Source organism: Humulus lupulus, chromosome 6 (assembly GCF_963169125.1).
Source record: "Humulus lupulus chromosome 6, drHumLupu1.1, whole genome shotgun sequence".
Lineage (NCBI taxonomy): Eukaryota > Viridiplantae > Streptophyta > Magnoliopsida > Rosales > Cannabaceae > Humulus > Humulus lupulus.
In genome coordinates, this window is record NC_084798.1 from 202,275,953 (window position 1) to 202,297,393 (window position 21,441).

Here is a 21,441-nt window from a genome sequence, read left to right on the forward strand (position 1 = left end):
AATAAAAGCAAAAGGTTTATGTCGAATATTTAAACATGTATATATGTATAATTCTACTTTATGTAATATATATTTGTATTATTTATTTGTCAACCAAACATATTACAACCTACATGATATATATTCACATTAAAATGTTTAATATTTACGGAAAATTAATTAAAAGAAAAAAAGTTCCTCAGAAAAAGAAAAGAAAAGAAAGAAATATTATTAATGAGTTATACAAAGAAATATTAATACTTTGATCTTATTGTGATCTTATTAATGAGTTATACAAAGAAATATTAATGAGTTATACTTTGATCTTATTAATGAGTTATACTTTGAGTTACTTTTAAAAAAGGTTTATACATTTTTAGATTATGTGTTTTGACTTATTATCTATTTGAATTCTGTGTTTTGATAAAATAATTTTTGGACTTTGTATTTTTAAAATAGTTCAAATAAACTTGATTTTAATAAAAAAAATTAAACTAAAAATCACAAATAATCCATCAAACTACCAACTCAGAACAAAAATACAATCATTCTACCTAAAAAAATGTGTTGTTATATTTAATTTTTTGTTCATTAAAATCATATTTAGCTATCTATTTTAACTATTTTACAAAACATTAATTCAAAAAATAGTATCTGAGTTAAAAAAAAAAAACACAGGTTATAAAAATTATAAACCCTTTAATAAAACTCAGGCGCGTCATCACCATGGCTACGATCAGTGTCTTGTATAAATAATATATATGTATATATATAGATATATATATAAATATATATTAGAGAGAGAGAGAGAGATCAGATGTGAAGTGAAATGGTTAGGCTCTTACAGGGCGCTGACATGTCCAGCACCATCAAAACACGGCTTTTTGCAAACGTTAATCGATACATATGTATGTTTAGTTTTCTGTAACATTATAATAAGCACGTGTATGGCAGCCATTTGTGAGTTTCAAAAGTCAGAGATCACAGGCGCCAAACGTACTTCCATCTCTCTTCAACGGCAGTTAGGCACGAAAACTCTTTTACATAATACACATATATATATATTTCTCTAGCTGCCTGGTACTATTGGACATGTTCACCTCAACTATCAACGTCTTCTTCTTCTTTCATTCTCTTACACTTATTCCATCTTCTTGTTTATACATGTCATAGACATATATAGATAGTCATGGTGATCATCAGTTTTGTTTTGTTCTGTTTCTTACTCTTTTGTTCTTCTTCATCACCGGTTGTCGTTTCAAGCCATGGCAATGGTGGAATCGATGGAGATAGAGCTGCATTGGTGTCGTTCATGTCACAAATCGTTTCAGACCCTCAACATGGTCTTGAGGATTGGAACTCTTTGAATGTTCATGTCTGCAACTGGTCCGGCGTTCGCTGCAACAGCGAAAAGAGCAGAGTTGTTGAGCTTGATCTCAGTGGAAAATCACTTAAGGGAACCATTTCCTCTTCTCTTTCTAACCTTTCTTCCTTGAACATTCTTGACTTGTCGAGAAACTCCTTTGAAGGTCATATTCCTAGAGAGTTGGGCTCCCTTTTGGAGCTTAGTCAGTTGAGTTTATCATCAAATTATCTTGAAGGGAATATTCCTTTTGAGTTGGGATTTCTTCACAAGTTAGTTTATCTTGATTTAGGTACCAACCGCCTTAATGGGCACCTTCCATTTTCACTCTTCTGTAATGAGTCTTCTTCTTCTCTGCAATATATAGACCTTTCCAACAATTCTCTAAGTGGTGAGATTCCTCTTAAGAATGAATGTCAGCTCAACGAGTTGAGGTTTCTTTTGCTTTGGTCTAACCAATTAGAGGGTCAGATTCCTCCAGCTCTTTCAAAATCGTCGAAACTCGAATGGCTCGATTTGGAATCAAATAAACTCAGTGGGGAGTTGCCATCTGAGATTGTCCAGAAAATGCCTCAGTTACAGTTCCTCTACTTGTCTTATAATGACTTTGTCAGCCATGATGGTAACACCAACTTGGAGCCTTTTTTCAATTCTTTAGTTAATTCTTCTAACTTCCAAGAACTTGAATTGGCGGGAAATAATCTTGGTGGGGTTATACCAACTAATATTGGTGATCTTTCTAGTACCAATCTTGTACAGATGCATTTAGATGGGAATCTCATATATGGTACTATTCCTCCTCAAATTTCAAAACTTGTCAACCTCACCCTCTTGAACTTGTCCAGTAACCTTCTGAATGGGACAATCCCATCTGAATTATGCAAGATGGGAAAGCTGGAGAGGGTTTATTTGTCAAATAATTCACTCTCTGGAGAGATTCCAGCAGCTCTTGGTAACACTCCTCATTTGGGTCTTCTTGATTTGTCTAGAAACAAACTTTCTGGTTCAATTCCTGATAGTTTTGCTAACCTTTCTCAGTTGAGAAGGCTATTGCTATATAATAATCAGCTCTCAGGGACCATACCACCAAGTCTAGGAAAATGCATCAACTTGGAGATTCTTGACCTTTCTCACAATCAGCTTTCAGGAGTCATTCCTGATGAAGTTTCAGGATTGAGAAGCTTGAAGTTGTACTTGAATCTTTCTAGTAATCACTTACATGGGCCTTTACCAATGGAGCTGAGTAAAATGGATATGGTGCTTGCCATTGACTTATCTTCAAACAATCTCTCTGGTACCATTCCGCCACAGCTTGGGAGTTGCATTGCTTTAGAGTCTCTTAACCTTTCAGGCAATGCCTTAGGAGGCTCTATTCCGGTTTCTATTGGACAGTTGCCTTATCTTAGACAATTTGATGTGTCTTCAAACCACTTAGTTGGTGAGATACCACAATCTCTGCAGGCATCTTCAACCCTTAAGCAACTCAACTTTTCTTTCAACAACTTCTCTGGGAATGTATCAAACAAGGGGGCTTTTTCTTCTCTAAGCATGGAATCTTTCTTGGGAAATAAACGTCTTTGTGGCTCAATAAAAGGCATGCCAAACTGCAAGAGAAAACACAATAAGCGTCATCATCAACTGCTCTTTCTGTCAATCCTCCTGCCCCTATCAGCTGTTCCCATTTTGTGTATGCTTTGTTACTCACTAATAGTCAAGTCAAGAATTCGAAGTCAAATTTCGATTTTCAAAAGAGGGGACATAGAGGAAGGTGAAGGAGACAAAAAGGAGCTTAAGTACCCAAGAATCTCATATCAACAGCTCGTTAATGCCACAGGTGGATTCAGTCCCTTAAGCCTAATTGGTTCAGGTCTTTTTGGACATGTCTACAAGGGTGTTCTTCAAGATAACACAAGAATTGCAGTGAAGGTATTGGATCCTAAGGCAGCTGGGATCATTTCAGGAAGCTTTAAAAGAGAGTGTCAAATACTAAGGAAGACTAGGCACAGAAATCTAATAAGGATCATCACCATCTGCAGTAGGCCAGACTTTAAGGCTCTTGTTCTTCCTTTGATGTCAAATGGGAGCCTGGAAAGGCATCTATACCCAAGCCATGGATTGAGGAATGGTTTGAATCTGATTCAGCTGGTGAGCATATGCAGTGATGTAGCTGAGGCAGTGTCCTATCTGCATCATCATTCTCCTGTTCGAGTTGTCCACTGCGATCTCAAGCCGAGCAATATTCTCCTTGATGATGACATGACAGCTCTGGTGACTGATTTTGGTATTTCAAGGTTGGCGAAAGGGGGTGATGAGAGCAGTAACATTGCTACTAACGATTCGATATCATTTAGCTCAGGAGATGGCTTGTTGTGCGGGTCTGTTGGATACATAGCTCCTGGTATGTACTTCTGTTTTTTTTTTCTTTCCCTATTTACTAGAATCAAAATATTATGTTTGTCTCTATTTTTCATGGTATTTCATTTGTACTTTTTGGTATTGATATTTCAAGCACTCATTTTCACTATTTTCAACATTTCCTGTTGGATTATGCAAATTATTAGTGTGTGATTATGACTAAATTCCAAGATATTGATTCACCTTATCTAAACTTCTAAAGAGAAACCTGTACTAACTAATAGACACAATGATAATTAAAGTGAGAAGCTACTCGTTTTTCAGCATTATTTTATCTGTTTGGAGTGGTACAAATAATCATGATTTGTCATCTGAAGTTAAGATAGTTTACTTATAGCATGGTCAAAAGAGTACTCTTCTTTATAATGCTTCCATACTAATGGTTTTATTCCATTGACTTTGACCAACTGCAGAATATGGATTGGGAAAACGCGCTTCAACTCAAGGTGATGTCTACAGTTTTGGGGTCCTCCTGCTGGAAATTGTCACAGGAAGGCGCCCCACTGACAGTTTTTCGGTTGAAGGTTCAAGCTTGCATGAATGGGTGAAATCTCACTACCCTGATAGGCTTCAGCCAATGGTTCAACAGGCACTGGGGAAGTATGCTCCAGCTGCATTAGTCCCAACTCATTACACCAGAATTTGGGCCAATGCAGTGTTGGAGTTGATTGAGTTAGGACTTATGTGCACACAGTACACTCCTTCAACAAGGCCAAACATGCAAGATGTGGCTCATGAAATGAGTAGGTTGAAAGAATATCTCTCCAACCCTTCTGCAGTATTGATTGAAGAAGTTGATCCAAAAATCTAATCAACTCAATTCTTTTTTGAAAAAAGTTTTGTTAAATAACTTGGGATTTTTTTCCCCTTGTAACTATTTTTCTTTTTTTGTATTTACCCTTAATCTGCAATGATAATGGCTAGATCTAAAAGGCATATTTTTATAATTGCCTTTTGCATAACATCTTGTAAAAAGGGTTCTGAAAAAGATATTGGATGTGGAGGATGCATCATTTTTAATAAAGAAGACCTTTTTATTTCATTTTAACAATAATAATGTGATTAACATGTTAATTCCTGTCATCTATTGCTTGCTTTAAGTGGGAACCAATCAAAGTCACTTTTTTTTTATTATTATAATAATAAGACTTCCAATAGTCATCTAATTAGTGATCAAGACCAATATTAATGAAATACTATGAAGAAGATTACAACCAATCTTACCATATCTTGGCAGCCTCATTTTGGATATAATATTTAGTATTGTGTTTGTGGAAGTAACACAGATTGATTTTCCAAGATCCAAATGGGCACTCAAAATACTTCTTTTGGCCTACCTTGCAATATAAGAATATGCCTTAATAATAAGAAGATAGTGGAAGGTTTTAGTATTACCCTCATTGGAATGAATACAATGATAGCCATCCACTTAAAAAATTTAACTCTCACAATAGGCATCAGAAAGTTTTGTTGCACCATTATCTTTTCTATTAGGTCAAATTGTCCCTGGAAATGGCAATGGATTTAAAAAAAATAATACTATTTGCTTGAAAATAGCTGATGAGGTTACCGAATATGCATACCTTCCCACTCCCATGATTACCAAAATGATTTTTTATCTAATGAGTGACATATCCGTATTGATTCATGATATAATTGTCACTTGATTCAGCTGGTTTTAGTATGAAAATATCTTTTAGCGTGAATACAATATTTTTACCATATTTATCACAATTAATTTTTATTGGTAAAATAATGTATTTAAATTATCTTGTGAGATTGTTTTTAGGGATTATGTTGATAGAGGAATAAGGATGTTTTTTAAAATGAATATGGTCAAAAGAAATGACCAAATTCGTTCTACCAGATAAGTCTGATATCATTGCTCACTCAACAGTTTCATTTTCTGTTGACACAGAATTAATCTGGCTCACAAATTTTCTAAATCAAAGAAAAATTGTAAATCATTTCTTTATTACTCCAGATTGCAAGAGAGGTTCTTCAGAACATACAATTAGCTATAAATAGATAGCAAGAGCTCTTGGAAAGTCAAATATCTTATCTTGTGATAAAGATAATTTATTTGATTTATTCTTACTACATATTTTCAGGGATTGAGTTATTTTAGATGAGAAAGATTCGAAAATGAACCTGGTTAAGAAAAATGACAAAATTCGTTACAGCCAGTCAAGACTGATGATCATATAGACTCAACAGTTCCTATTTCGTCGGAACAGAATCAACCTAGCTGACAGATTTTTTTCAATCAAAGAAATTTGCAAATATCTTTGTATTAGTTGCAAGACTTCCGAAGAGCTGGCCTTGGACGTTTTTCTCAGCTATAAATACATTGCCAAGGCCTTTGAAAAAATCACCTCCTCCATTTTGTATTTTGTAAACACTTGTTATTTTTTAGGAGTGTTTCTTTGTAAAGATTAAGTTGTTCACCTTAATCTTTGTGTGTGTGCCAGGTGCACTTGTCCATATATCTATCTTGTTCCTTGTAACATGTGGTATCTCTTGTGAACGTATTTCTAAGAATCTTCGGAGAAGATTTCATCAAAGTCTAGCTTCGAGAGGAAGAGAGCACTCGCTATTCTTTGAAGGGATTTAAAGAGAATTAGCGTTTCATCAAAACCAAATTCGTAGAGAAGAGTACAACAAGATTGCAACAATAGTTTAAGAGAGATTTCTATATTGTTTTAGTCAATGCTTTTGTACACACTATTTTTTTACTAATTGGTTTATTTTCTGGGCATGGCTCCATGAATATAGGTTATTCATAATGATTTCTGAACCACGTAAAAATTCGTTGTGTTCTTTATTATTTTTGCAGTGTCTTTTTATTGTGTTCAATTTTTATCGTGACAAATTCTTATTCTGTCCCGATAAATTTGAAATATATTTCAACATTTAATTATCATTCCACACCTTAATTAATTCCCATGATTTAATTAATTTAGTAATTACTAAAAACAAAATTTCATTTTACAATCTAGATTCCTGAGATCAAGAAACTATAACAATTGTTATATAGGTCCTGAGAGAATTTCGAATTTTAGATATTGTGGGAACAAACTACATTAGTGTCAAATTGAAACTAAAAATATTTTAAACTAAGGGATTGACTTAATATAGGAAAAAAAAGTCTTCCATAACTGAGTAAAAAGGTTATTGTCTTTCAAAAAGTAAGCTAGGCTAGGCTAGTTTAGGCTATAGGCTAGGCTTTTCACACAGAAATAATATCCACCAATCTGTTAACCTTTACAATGCTTTTTTTATAGTTCTGAATGTATATCCATGTTGAGCACGTCATATATACCAACTACATAATGACAATAATAACAATAAGAATAAGAACAAAGATATATTAGTTTTCTGATGTCAATGGTTTCTTTTTCATAGCTAGTTCATTCAAACTCAGCACGTCCTACCACCTAAACCTACCATATAACACTCAACTATAGATATCTATGAACTCTTTTAACTTCAGGGTGTGTTTGGTAGGAACAAGAAGTGGTATGAGGATTATTGGATGATTTTGGGGTCGAGTGGTTGTTTGGTAAGAATGATTTTTGAAATGGGAATAGATGGGTGGATGTGTTGTATTTGTGATCTGAATTCTGGTTGGCTCAGCCGAAGAAGCTTGTCGTACAACATTTTGTGGTGAAACAAAATATTGAGATAAATTAAGGCTATGTGGTGGTAGTGGAGGGATTAATTTGTTGGGTTTTATACTTTTATAAAATCATGTGTCGGACATGTAATACGATTTTATATTATCAATAAAAGAAATATAAATTATTTAGTTTGATAACCGCGTTGCTTGCTTATTTTATTATATAATTATTGGAATAATACGAACAATTATAAAATCCCGAACATATAAATAATTACAAGTATAGTGACTAGGTCACAATAGATTATAATTATAATTATTTGTTCAAAAGAACAAGTCCTAATTAGATCAAGTCAGTGCATTGGATTTTCACTTATATGGTAATCTACGATATGATCTACTTAAACATTCGGGGTGTGATGTATTATCCAAGACAGTGAACAAGTAGATAAAATCATATGTATTTTGTTATATTAGATTGGATCGATATTGATTATTGATAAGATAAGTAAGTAACGTTATTATCTAATCTAATTATATCACAACGTTGACCATAGGTCAATTCAATCTTAATTCTGAGTGATTAATATTCTGCTAATTATATTATTCAAGTCTTTTGATTTGCTCGTTACCAGTTTATCCTATGGACTAGCCTCATACTTACATATTAGTGATTTGATAGTATAATTGAGTGGGAGTATTTATCATAGACATGAAATCTATAGCTTATGTTTAAGAAGTGAAACGATGATTTCCTTATAGCTTGGTTCAAGTGTTAAATAATAGAGTATTTATTTCTGTAATTAAATTTATGGAAATATCATTTACAAGGAACTTAGTGGGAGTTAAGGATAAAATATCAATGAGGGGTAAAATAGTAATTTGCACCCATCTCATTAGTCGATCATCTATAGATAATTGAATGACGGTTATGGTTATAACAATGGATAATATATTTACATTTGGTGTAAAACATTCTATGAATTCAAAAGTGTAATTCTGAGTCTATAATGGAGTCACGATGAATTAATAAGTTAATGAGATTATTTGTTATAAATAAACTCACTGTAACTTATTGGAGCTTGAGTTCATAAATCCATGGTCCTCGTGTCTTCTCTTATCAAAATGAACTTAATAGTCTTAAATAATTACTTTAATTATTAATTATAAAAATATCATATTCACTAGTTCAATGGAAATAAATAATGTTAAATAATTTATTGATATTTTGTGAGAAAAGTAATAGAAGAAAATTTGAGGTTTTTATTACAAAGTCTCAAAATGAGAGTATTATAGCCAATTGTGATAATTTTGTTAATATTGATAAATTTGTATTAGTATTAATAAAATGAATTAAATAAATGTCAAAATTATAATTGGTTAATTTTGACAAGTATTTAATTAATTATAATTATTAAATAATTAAAATAAAATGGGTAACTAAAACACATTTTATGTCCTACCTAATTAACTATATATACTAGTGTTATAGAATGTATTAAAAAAAATGTATTTGACAAGGTAAAAAATTCACTACTAATATTCTATACCTAGTCGCTTTTCTCATGTGTTAAGACTTGCCCATACAAACACTAGGTTGTTTTAGAGAAAGACTATGGTTTAGAGAAAGACTGTGGTCTTGTTTCAAAGCTGTTTAGAATTCTTGCAATACGGACGAGATATTAGAAATCCAAATGGTGTAGTCATTGTTCTGCTACACATCTCGTAAGTATTTTAATGGGTATGTTATTGTATTTATGAATCTCTGAATGAAAATCACATCTATGCATGTATTTTTTATTTATATTGTATGTTATTTTGTGCAATAGGGAGCATACATATAGCCTTATATAAATAACATCCTACATAATTTTGGCGGATTAAGCGAGAGGCATCATCCTCTTACCAAACAATAGATTTTTTATGTCCTCCAACCCTTCTCCTTCTTACCTTCTACATCATCTAAAAATGTAATAAAATCTTTCCAAATTGGAGATATTTTAAGAGGGAATTGTCCACTTAAATTGTTGAGTGACCATTTAATAAAAAAAAAAATTATCCCTCCTACCAAACAAGGGAGATGATTTTTATATTCTCTCTTCCTCTCCTCTCATACCGTACGCAATAAGAGATGAGAAGAGAATGTTAAAATCATCTCCTTCCTTTCTACCAAACACAGCTAAAGGGAATCAATAAATAGTTTTTAAGTTTTAACCTTGAGCATTCTTGGTTTAAAATACTAACTGTTTGAATTATATTTCTTATAACCAGGTTCTAATAACTATTTAAAACCTTCTTTAGATCATTTGTACAGATGGGTGCTTAATGAGAAAGCAGTTCTTGATTTTCTTAGCAGCTTTTATCCTAGATGAGTGGACTTGTAACCACAATCAACAGCACCAAAGTTGACATAACTGATCACATTTTTTGTAATTCTAAGCCGTTTATGGGATGAAATTGAGGATCAAAAACTTCCTGGTGACTATATTACAATACAAGTATAGTCTTGAGATTATCTGATAGAAGTAGTAAAAAGTCTACCTTTAGCCTTAAAATACATGTTAAGTCCTAATATACAAACACCTGTCTAACCAGAGGATTTTTACTATTGTTTTTCATAACTTAAACTATGTTAACACATTGGAAAATGGCAAACATGAACTGTATCTAGACATTAAGTCATGAAAAAGTATCAATATTTTACACAAATTGGAAAAGGATCCTTATTAAGAATCCAAATGTGACCTTCCTAATCAAAGAGCTTAGATGGTTTTGTAAGCATTCAATCTGTTAACTTTCCACTAAACAAATAATCAGAGTCGTACACTTGCCCTTCATATAAATATATATATATATATATAAATATATTTGGTATGAACTTTGATGAATCGATTCCCACCGATGGTCTCTTAAATATATTCATTACTAATATTATATCTTCTGTTCAATCTACATCACATGTCAATTCTACCACTGGTATTTTCTAGAGAAGCTTGTCTGTGTGTTGTTTTCTTTAAACAATGTCAGATTTTTCATTTGATCATGTTTGAGTAAAATAATAGTATTTCTACTAATACAAGACAAAATAGTGATATTTAAAAAAAAAATGGTTTTTTTTTTATAAAACTAGGGGTGATGTTTTATATGTTAACATCAAACTACAGAGAGCTAGACAATTGTAGAATAATGGTGTAGGCATGACATCTATGAAGATGGGGTCCATTTGGGCCCAAAAGTAAAAAGAAGAAAGAAGAGAAGAATTATGCATCCAAATGATGGAGACTGTTGAACAACCAAGCTATTATGCAGTTCCAACTTAGTTCAGATTAAAGATGACAAAACAAAACGATGATCAAATTTCGAGTAATTGAACTTGATCTCTAAGCCATATTTGGTTCAAAATACCAACACCATAAGAAAATACCAAGAATGGACTTGGATTTTTACCAGGAGTTTTATGGTAGGTACAAAGAATAGTAGAACACAGTGTTAATTCCACTTGAAGTGAGAAAGATTATGTGATGATTTTTGGTTTGTTCATGAAAAGTGAACTTGAATGTGACAGGGTTTACCAAGATTGTGACTTCCACAATAATACTAAAAGTTCAAGTGACAAAAGCTCTGATGTAACAAACATGTAAAATGGAAGGCAAAAATAACATCCGAGTGAAACACATGGTTGAGAAAAGCTATCATTCTATCATTTGAAATAAAATAATGAGAATATGGTTCCTCTATTTTTTTAATACCAATTTGTGCCCTCTATTTCAGATAATTACAAACTAAAACATTTTTTTGTAAATTGTTAAGAAACAATACCCTCAGTTCTACAGTTTAGACTATTTCTTCTCACTGTTTCTCTTTCTACCCCACCGCAGTCATGGTGCGTTTACTTATGAGATTAAGGAATATGAATGGGGAATGAATTTACTTCCTTAAATTTTGTTAAGAATGAGAATGAAGTATATAGGACTCACACCAATTTGGGATTGAAGAATGGGATTAGTAATCCCATGAGATTGGGTTTACCGATTCTCACTCCTTCTCAAATTATAAAATATCATTTGTTGTTCTTGTTTAATTAAAAAAATTTCAATTGAATAAAATTTTAAAAAATAAAATATATATACATCCTTAATTTTTATTAAGAATGAGAATGAAGTACGTAAGATTCACACCAATTTGAGATTGAAGAATGGGATTAGCAATCCCATGAGATTGGGGTCTGCCATTCTCACTCCTTCTCAAATTATAAAATATCATTTGTTGTCCTTGTTTAATTAAAAAAAATTCAATTGAATAAAATTTTAAAAAATAAAATATATATACATATTATTTTTAAAATATTTATAATATATATTTTAAGATAATATATCATTTTTTTAATCAAGAGCATATATAATCTATTAAATTAATAATTTAAATATTTTTTATTTTTTATTTGATTCAATAAAAAATAATATAAATACATTAATTAAATATTTATCAATTTTCATTCGTGTTTTATTTAAAATTAATAATTTATTTTATTTATTTATTATATATTATATTTAAAAATTAATAAAAAAATAAATTAATATCATAAGTTAAAAATATATTTAATTATAATATTTATATAAAGAATTAGCTTATAAAAGTTCTACTTTAATCAATGACATTTTTATAACTTATGAATAATTTATTTCAATTCCAAAGTAAACTTATCAATGGTGATATTGGTGATTTTGATTCCTACAAATTGAGTAAAAAGTTTATTTGGACTCCGGTTTAGTAATCCGATTGAAAATCAATCTAATTACAAGTGATTCTGATTATACATCATTCTAATTACACGCAAGTAAACACACTATTATTGCCACATAAGACTAACAACGAAAATCCAAGTCATTTTTTAGTTTATTGTTGACCAAATTTAAACTAATAGTACTATTTTTTTTATTATCAATTTACAAAACAAGGGTCAAGTTTGCAATTGTTTGAAACTGAAGGTTCTAGTTGATAAGTGTGCCTGGACAGATTTATTTAGTCCACTGATTGGTGGTGGTCACAATCAATTGACTTGCATGGTAAACCCATCCTTTATGTAGCTATCTATCAAGAATAGACATTACATCTCAATAATTTCCTCATATAAATGATATTAGAAGCTATTTCACATATCTTGATTACTCTAAAGAATTTCTGAACTATTGAAGAATAAAACTTGCTTCTTCAGTTGTCTTTTGCTTCTTGATGATTGGTCAACAAATTTAAATGTTACTCTTCAAAATGAGATTTTCAAAATATGCATCTGAATGACATCTCTGCGTGTGTGTGGTTCTTGATGGGCACCAAACATAAAATTCTTGGGTAACTGAAGTAGTTCGAAATCGACACAGAGTTCATGTGTTTTTATAACCACTGTAGTGGTCAAAGTTATGACTTTTAGTTGATGAAGTAGTTTAGAACAGTTAGCCAAAAGTGCAATAAAAAAAACTGCAAACAGTGTTACAAGTAGCTGAATGCAATACATGATTTGATTTGAACACTTTTTTAATGCTAGAAACTTATTACACCACATGTAAATTGAATTGGGGAAAAGAGAAAAAGAGATAACACCAAAGGGCATCAATCAAACAAACTGTATTATTTACTTGTCTTGTCACAGGTAAATATGAAAATTATATTCTTGAAGACTGTGTATGCAAAATCTGATTTACAATTCAAACAAGGAAAAATAAAAGATCTCAAACAGCAAGGTATACATATATATTACTTACAACCAATATATATCTCAAGACAAAGAACAGACACGAAAGCAAGCCTAATAAAGTCCTGTAAAATTTCACTCTCTTATGATGTGCTGCTACTTATATGAACCACTATGCAAGTTTTTTCTTCTTTTAATTTCTTTTAAACTAGGCTCCCATCTAACCCTACAATATTTGCTATGCAATTTTTATATTGTACATTCTATTCTAATAACCCAAAGAAAGAAAAACCTTTTTTTTTTTTTATTCACCAGGGAGATCTCAATCAACATACCACATAACTTGCTTGAAACTGGTGAAGCCTAAATATTTTCATTATCTCCCAAAATGGTACCAATCAACTGAATTGCTTGATCAAAACCAACAGTGTAGCAGTGCCTGCCAAAGAAGATTGCTAGTATCAATTGAATCACAAACAAGGTGAACATTAAAAAAAAAAAAACAAGTAAAAATTCAACAGGGATATCAAATGTAAGATATCTCATGGCTGTTTCATCTTGAATATAAAAATTTAGGACAAATAGCAATTTTCCCTCCTGGAATTATAGTTCTTATAGAGTTTTGACCCTGAATTATTTTTTGTGGCATAAATGACCCTGGATTATGAAAATCATTACAAACATAATCCTTTTGTTACATTTGGTTCATTTTTTTTAAGCAGTTTGCTAATTAGTCACATATCGCATGCATAATTACAGTACGAGGGTTTATTTAATTAATTGAAGTTAGTTGAAATCGAGTTTCTTGATGCCAAACATACAAAAATTGGTTTTTAAAATGCACATACATATTTTAAAAAATTGTCATTATATCATTATGTATGTATGTATTTGCCTATTAAAAATGTCGAATCTTGCCATATTAACGCAACATAAGTGCCACATGAACAAACTAGTTAAAAAATGATCAAAATGTAATATAAGTAACACGGGGGTACTTTTTTTGAAAAAAAATTTAGGGGGCAAAACTATCAAGAGGTCATAGTTCAGGGGGGAAATTTACTATTTACCCAAAAATTTAAATCAATAGATTGAAAAGGACAGCTAAAAAGGAAAAAAAACCAAGAAAGACATACCTCTTTTAAACAATGTATGCGTTGATCATCATCCTGCTCCCTGGTTTTGTTTTCTAAGGGTTGATCATCATCCTGCTCCCTGGTTTTGTTTTGTAAGGGTTGATCATCCTCCTGCTCCCTGGTTTTGTTTTCCAAGGGTTGTTCATCATGTACCGGAGTTTTATCTTTTGTCCAAGTACAAATTTCAGCTTGTAAGGTGTTAATTTTTTCATGTATTTCCCTCAATAACTTCCTCTCTTCTTCACCTGCATAAGTAGTTTCTTGACTTGCACTACTCTCTCCCTCAAGCCGGCCTACCCTTCTGCACAGCTGTTGAAACTTGGCCTGAGATTCAGAAACACCAGTGGTTGGATGAACCAAAGCCACATTGCAATTAATACTCATTTCATCTTTTGGTATAGACAAGTTGCTCCCATCTTTTGTGCAGTGCAGCATCGTCTTTACACAGTCTCTTTCATCTTGAAGACAAAAAGCACTGGTTTCCTCTGACATAAAATCCAGCCTCCCAATCTTATTCTCAGCTTCTTCAAGCAACTTGCTCTGTCTTCTGTTTTGTTGCTCACAAAAACTCTGATTCTCTTTGAGTTTTGGAACTTCATAGATATCTTGAACACTCAAAGAGCAAGAAGTGGTAATAATTGCTTCCGTCTCTCGTAGATTATCATCAAGTTTTACTTGATTCAAACAGTTAACAGTTTCTAATCTCGAAAAATCAACTGATGTGCTGAAGGTTACTGGTGGAGACAATGAACAAGATCTTGAACCACTCTTTAAGTTTGGTGCTTTCTCCATGCCAGAATCTCTACCATTTGAAATCTCTTTTACTTGTTCATCTAACATCTTAATCTGCTGCCAGTAAGAAATAAAGGAGCCACCTGAAGAATACATGGATTTTTCTTGTTCTAAGGTATTTTTCTTGTTTTGGAAATCCTTTAGGGGAATTGGAGGCAAAGAGCTAAACCTTTTAACATTACCACCACTAACACAAGAATCTCCTTTCCATGGATCACATCCTTGTATCAATAAATTCTCTGGAAACTTGCTTTCAACAGCAACCAAATCACTGTATCCCAAGCTTAAAAGCCTGCACTTATAAGCCTGAACTTGGAACTCAAGTGAGGCTATCTCCATTTCCTTGGAATAAATTACATCTTCGAAAATCGCAAGAGACTCCTCAGCATGACAAATCTTTTCCTCTGACAATCTCTTGTACTGATTCGCTTCCATCTTCACAGCAGCTTTCTCTCCTTGCAAACGCAGTATCATGGATAGAGCTTCACTGGCTGCACTAGCTGAAGCTTCCCTTTCCTGGTCCAACTCGGCGTAAAGCTTTTGCAGAAGCTGTTGCTGAAGTTGAAGTGTGTCTCTCAGAACTATTATATCAGGTTCAGACATCCCAGAGAATGTACTCTCTTCAGCCATACACATATATCTTTGGTAGTAGAACCAATCAGCTTCTGATTCTGGGTACCATAGAAAAGTAATTTATCTCGACAAGAATCAAAAAAATTCCCAGAATCATCGTGACCCACTTCAGGAATCAAGTCTTAGATCTCAAGAGAGATATATGAAGTCAGTTTGGACTAACATAACAATATAAACACATAACATACATATATAGACCCATTATTGAACTCAGAAAAAAAAAACCAGAAGTTTCTCATATATTCCAGTTTAAAAAGTTTGATTTTTAACAGTGATTCAAGTATAAGAAAAATGTAGACAAGGGAAACCAGAAGAGAAGGATCATTGTACCTGATAAGCTTGAGCAACCCAGTTGAGATAATTCCACTGTGAAAACAATTTAAGTACCAAAATGAGAAGTAAACTCCAAAAAAAATAAAAATTCAGAACTTAAAAACTTTGAAACGAAGAAAACTAAGAAAAAAGAATAATTTTTTCTTATTTTTATGTCTATTGAATGAACAAAGAAACCCAGAAACGTACAATATAGAGGTCTTAAGTAATCATTAAAACGAAACCGAATTTTTCTAATAAGGAAATTAAATGAGAATAAATCCGGGGTTATTATAGCTTACTATTAATTTAAGAAAGAAAGAAAAAGAAAACCCAATAATTAAATAAAATAAAGAAAGTTAATGATTACAAATTCCCTGTACCTTACAAGATTTCAGATTGTTACCATAAAAGAGCATCCAACTAGACATGAAAAACCACAGTGTACCCACAAACAGACAAGGTTTTCTTTTCTGTAATAAACGTTCTTCTTGCTTTTCTTACAAAGCAAAGTTGGTACTCAAAACATTTTCATTTCATTTCATTTTTAACCCAAAAAAAAAAATTGAGTAGAAACTGAAAAAGTTGGTGTGGAAAACAAAAAACACGGTCAGGTTTAATATAGTAAAAGGATAAAAACGAACCAAAACGAGGTCGTTTTGTCTTTGTCAATAACTGTAATGATTTTTGTCCAAAAGCCATTTAATATGTTGGTTTATTATATATTATTATATTGGTTTATTATATATTATTATATATAAGCACATCATGATAATTCTAATCTTTTATATTTTCGTTCAAATGTTCAGTGATTATAAAGTGTGGGACCAGTTCATCTTTTAATTTATTTATTTATTTGACAAAATCTTTTAATTATTTTGGTATATCTAAAGGGAGCTGATAAAATTTTAAAAGGTCGTTAATGGCGATTCCAACGGCTAGAATAATGGCCCACAAGTGTGGCCTTTGGGTCCAGCTTTACCGACCATGTGTGCCATTTGAATATACAATTAATCTTTTTTTTTCTTTATTCTTCTAAAAGGAGTGATACAAATAAGCTTTTATAAATATATATATTATATAAGATAAATTTTTCTTTATTATTATCAATTATTCATAGTCAACTATATGCCTCTTTCATTTTTATTTATTTTATTTCGTTTTTTTGGCTAGTTTTCTAACAATCATATGTATGCAAAGGTAAAAAATAATAAAAAAAAAGGTCAATCATGCAGTATTAAATTGAAATAATTTGGGATGAAGAATCCGATGTCAATGTTGCGTGGTAAGATATCAATGAAACTTTTTTTTTACAATAAATGCTTCATAGAAAATTAGGATTTTTTTTTCATAGATACCTTATTCTTTTATTTATTGATAATCATTCTTACGGTCTTCATTTTTGTGTTTTAAAAAATATAACTTTTAAATTTTTTTTATTTTAAAAATACTATATTTGGATCTTATACTAAATATCAGACATATATAGAAGAAAAGAAATTAAAGATAGTATGCAAAAAATATATATTTCAATATATTTGTCATAAGATTCTGCCCTAAGTCAGGGAGTCGTTTCCCTAATTACCTAGCTCATTAGCAAAGCAAAGTAAGTGCATGTGGTGGAGTCATTTTCTTAATAATCTAAGCTCACTCATTAACAAGGCAAAGACCCACTGATTAAGCATGCGTTACATTATTATTTAGGGGACCAGCAAGCAAAAGCAGAAGATAAGCATCATGGGTAGAGGTGGTGGATGGCCCTGAACTTTCTTCTAAGGTCACTACAACTCTAATAATGAACAATTATTCACTGTTTTTTAGGGCGTGGGGGACTAAATTAGATCCTCTTAGCCCTCATATTATCATAGTTGTTTCACTTTAGGTTGGCTTGTGTGTGTGTGAAGTTGCAGTTTCAGAAAGGGAAAGAAAATGACTCTGAAACCATCAAAGGGCCACTTGAATAGTTATATGAAAGAAAATGGTTTCGTGTCATTACCACCACTCTTGGCTGACATAACAAAATCTTGTGAGTTAAGTTAAAACAAGTTTAGATAACACTTAACCCAATCTGATTGGTGATTCATAAAGGTTTCAAGTAGGGAAGGTAGAAAGAATTTTCAGTCCCAAAAATGCCTTTTTTTCTGAATAAGCCTGGTTAGCTGCAGTCAATGGTAACATGGGGTTGGGTTTAAGTGAAATAATTGTATCAATTATCTAAAAATGTCCCTACTACTCAACAGCTTGAAGTTATCCACAAAACATGTTATTAAACAGGTTGAACACTTGAACTACTGCCAATAATTATAAAGGCTTACAAGTTACAACAGATGATTATGCAATTATCCACTAAATGAATTACTAGTACGATTTGGTGCTACATTGCTATCTCAAATAAATGCCCACACACACTTTTTTTTTCTTTTTTTTTTCAGTCGATAGGAACCTCAACATCCATCTTTATGCCAGAGTTTCCCAGAACCTGCAAACAATGAGGCTATCAGTTTACAGTATTTCCATATGTATTTTTTAAGTTGGAATGACTTGATAAATATATTTTTCCAAACAATTTATTGAGAAGTAAATGTGAGGAGCACTTATTCAAACGTGTTGAAATGTCTTGAAGAAATTGCCAAAGAGATCGTGTAGGAAAAGTCAGAAGATGACTGTTCAAGTAATGGGTGACAAAGACAATACTAGGTACTTGATAAGATGAGAAAAAAGCAGCACTGGAATTAATGGTTGCATAGATATACGACCAAAATTTTCGTCTTCAACTACCTTAAAGAGCTTTAAAAATTATGCAGGACGGGAGACAAGCATATATAAAAGTATTCTCTCCCTCTCATAAAAAAGATAATGCAAAAGTAGTTTATAAAAATGACCATGTACCATGTTACTAGAAAAATAGAAAAATTCAATTAAACAAAAATGGAAATTCGCTATACCTTCATGAAGTCGGATATGCCTAATGTTGAATCTTTCGCGAACCCTGATTCCTCGAGGACACGAGTCAACACTTGCTGTAAAAACACATAATAAATGTTAGGCATCACCTCTCAACATGGCACCTTGTGGTTCTGGTTATAAAAGATGCATTTATTACAGCTAATTTGAATTTTTGCATCAAGAATTTAAACTTGGGTTTCATAGTTCCATGGACAAAATTACATGAATCAAACTTTCCAATCACATTTTAAGTCTTGTATGAAAATTTAAACACATTAATTGTTTAGTGAAATGAAAAGTTCCATGGACAAAATTACATGAATCAAAGTTTCCAATCACATATTGAGTCTTATAAGTAATTCAAAACATATTAATTGTTCAGTGAAATAAAAATACAATCATTATTCCAACGTGACATTTCTTTCACAGCACACACTGCCTTGAACTCATAATTTCAATATCTCCAGCCAAAAGTACTAAGAAATTTTTCAAATTTGCAAAGTCAATAGAAACTGGATTTTAAACAAAATTACTTTAATAAATCTAATCACTAGGTGATTTTGCTCATTTTTCCTCTTCTAGCTTTAAAAACCAACTTCAAGCTGTTTTTAAAGGAACCTAAACTCGATAGACAGTCAGATGGTTTGAATGTATTTGGAAATTCCAATAATGGTAGTGATGGATAATGTTGAGTTCTGAAATCCATAAATTTAACAAATAACTAAACGCACTATATATTAACTGATCACACAAGAAAAGAGGGGCAGCTCAAACAGTCGTGCTTGTGGTTTGCTCTCACAAGGTCTGGTGTTTGAGTCCCTCCTAGATACATACATACAATTGTTATAGTTTCTTGTTCCTCAAATACTGTAGACTTAGGCAGGGAACCAGTTTTAAAAAAACTTAATGGAAATCCTATATGATAATCACATGTTTCGAATGTGGTTGGAAATCTTAATAATGCTATTAATGAATACTGTTGAGTTTTGAGATCTATAAATATAAAAAATAACTAAAGGCACTCATTGTTAGCCCATCATAATAGTGAATTCTTAAAGATGTGTGTAATTTAAGAGATGCAACTTTAGCCCAATCACTGAAGCTTGATTTTAGACATCCACATTGCCCAGAGTATCCATCATATAGCCACAAATTGGTGTAATCAATTCATATAAAATCAACCCCCCTGAATTTTTGCATCAAAAGGGAAGCATTTATCACTCTAAGTAGTATCTGATAGTAACTAGTATCTACGATCAGTGAAAATTTGAAGAAAGCAAAGAAAATCCTAGTATCTCAATTCTAAAGAGCATTTGTTCTGTTTCAGTTAAACAATTCACATAAGTCTCAACTCATTCATACCATTGCTAAATAAAAGAGAAACACGAAAAAAATAATAGATTTTACCTCCCTTTGTTGCTCAGATATGAACTGTCCAGTCAAATCCCTCAAAATGTTCAATATGTCGCTGAATGTGACTTTTCCATTGCAGTCTGAATCATATACTCTAAAGATAACTACAAAACAAAGAGAACCCACAAAATTAAAGAGACAACCGAACTCTAAGCTTGAACATCTCTCTATCATAATATATAGATATATAGTCACATAGGATCACTACACTCAATCTTTTGTTGCTGGCTCGCTCTAGGACTGAATGCTGACAAAAATGCCACAAATTCCTTGAAGTTCAATCCATTTAACATCCCCATCAATCTCTGAAATTTAAGACTTAATTAATACAAATGAATTATACTTCCATACATATATATAAATATAAATATATATTTCTATATACTGAAAATACACATACAGATGCATCCAATTCCATATAATTCCAGAGATAATGACCTGGGAAAGTGGATTGACAGCGACTTCAGGTATAGATAAAAACTCGTCTGAGGAGATGAAACCTCCGCCGTTGCGATCAAGCTGGCAGAATCTCTGGTACAGGGAAACGATCTCCTGCTGCGAAACTAGAACCAAAAGAACCATACGTAAAATCAAAATCAAAATCGAATCAAAAACCACAAACACCACTGATCAGAAATTGTTATGAACCGAAACGATTTCTACTCACAGGTGTTGCGGCAGTGCTCTTGGACTTCTTCGATGTCATATTGGGTGAGCATAGAAGAACCGTTGCCCATGGCGTAGAAGAGATTGAGAGAGAACGCACAGACCTAGGGTTTAGCTCTGGAAAACCCTAGCGTGGAGCATTACTGTCTTTCCAACTCCCCCACCTTCTCGGCAGATTGCAGATGAACAAAATAGTCTCACAGTCGGGTCGAGCCTGGTTGGTTGGTCTAGTTCGGTGGGTGCGTGCGAACAACGCGCTTGGAAACGGCGATTCTATTACTGTCGTTTCCTGAGCACGTAGACGATTAAATACGACACGTCGTTTTGCAAACATTTCTCTATCAGTGTTTGTTTAAATAAAAATTGCACCTCACTATTTGTCGAAAAAAAAATTGCACCACAATTGAAAAGAAATGATAACCATTTACTTTATAGGGAGGATTTTGTGGTATGATAGGCTATTTATTTTATTTTAGTG

The 21,441-nt window shown here is 32.2% G+C and overlaps 3 protein-coding genes across 7 annotated transcripts; 1 reads left to right on the plus strand and 2 right to left on the minus strand.

Moving 5' to 3' along the window:
- The first annotated feature begins 1,144 nt into the window (after positions 1-1,144).
- On the plus strand, positions 1,145-4,779 carry LOC133782980 (putative leucine-rich repeat receptor-like serine/threonine-protein kinase At2g24130). Its single transcript, XM_062222470.1, has 2 exons — positions 1,145-3,740; positions 4,171-4,779. The coding sequence occupies exons 1-2, from the start codon at positions 1,169-1,171 to the stop codon at positions 4,566-4,568; spliced, it is 2,970 nt and encodes a 989-aa protein (XP_062078454.1). The 5' UTR covers positions 1,145-1,168; the 3' UTR covers positions 4,569-4,779.
- Positions 4,780-12,983: 8,204 nt separating this feature from the next.
- On the minus strand, positions 12,984-16,473 carry LOC133782981 (uncharacterized). 5 transcript variants are annotated; one of them, XM_062222471.1, is made up of 4 exons: positions 16,322-16,473; positions 15,957-15,992; positions 14,202-15,664; positions 12,984-13,504 (listed from the first exon to the last, which is right to left on the minus strand). In XM_062222471.1, the coding sequence occupies exons 3-4, from the start codon at positions 15,627-15,629 to the stop codon at positions 13,481-13,483; spliced, it is 1,452 nt and encodes a 483-aa protein (XP_062078455.1). In that variant the 5' UTR covers positions 15,630-15,664; positions 15,957-15,992; positions 16,322-16,473; the 3' UTR covers positions 12,984-13,480. The 5 variants fall into 5 exon arrangements, with proteins under 5 accessions (XP_062078455.1, XP_062078457.1, XP_062078460.1 ...); XM_062222473.1 differs by lacking the exon at positions 16,322-16,473 and adding an exon at positions 16,149-16,211; XM_062222476.1 differs by lacking the exon at positions 16,322-16,473 and adding an exon at positions 16,149-16,210 and having other exon boundaries at positions 14,202-15,747.
- Positions 16,474-18,148: 1,675 nt separating this feature from the next.
- LOC133782982 (uncharacterized) lies at positions 18,149-21,159 on the minus strand. The gene is made up of 6 exons (XM_062222477.1): positions 20,965-21,159; positions 20,736-20,860; positions 20,506-20,602; positions 20,292-20,401; positions 18,884-18,958; positions 18,149-18,417 (listed from the first exon to the last, which is right to left on the minus strand). Exons 1-6 carry the CDS (start codon positions 21,032-21,034, stop codon positions 18,367-18,369), a joined length of 528 nt encoding a protein of 175 aa, XP_062078461.1. The 5' UTR covers positions 21,035-21,159; the 3' UTR covers positions 18,149-18,366.
- Between the last annotated feature and the right edge of the window lie 282 nt (positions 21,160-21,441).

What these genes read in the sequence shown, in the direction of transcription:
- LOC133782980 (XM_062222470.1), top strand. Translation starts at nt 1,169, where the DNA reads ATGGTGATCATCAGTTTTGTTTTGTTCTGTTTCTTACTCTTTTGTTCT. An exon ending in TGTTGGATACATAGCTCCTG is followed by an intron (nt 3,741 to 4,170) that starts GTATGTACTTCT and finishes GACCAACTGCAG; the next exon opens with AATATGGATTGGGAAAACGC.
- LOC133782981 (XM_062222471.1), bottom strand. Translation starts at nt 15,629, where the DNA reads ATGTGTATGGCTGAAGAGAGTACATTCTCTGGGATGTCTGAACCTGAT. An exon ending in GCATACATTGTTTAAAAGAG is followed by an intron (nt 13,505 to 14,201) that starts GTATGTCTTTCT and finishes CTTCTTTGGCAG; the next exon opens with GCACTGCTACACTGTTGGTT.
- LOC133782982 (XM_062222477.1), bottom strand. Translation starts at nt 21,034, where the DNA reads ATGGGCAACGGTTCTTCTATGCTCACCCAATATGACATCGAAGAAGTC. An exon ending in AGAGCACTGCCGCAACACCT is followed by an intron (nt 20,861 to 20,964) that starts GTGAGTAGAAAT and finishes TTTTGGTTCTAG; the next exon opens with TTTCGCAGCAGGAGATCGTT. An exon ending in GCATATCCGACTTCATGAAG is followed by an intron (nt 18,418 to 18,883) that starts GTATAGCGAATT and finishes CATTGTTTGCAG; the next exon opens with GTTCTGGGAAACTCTGGCAT.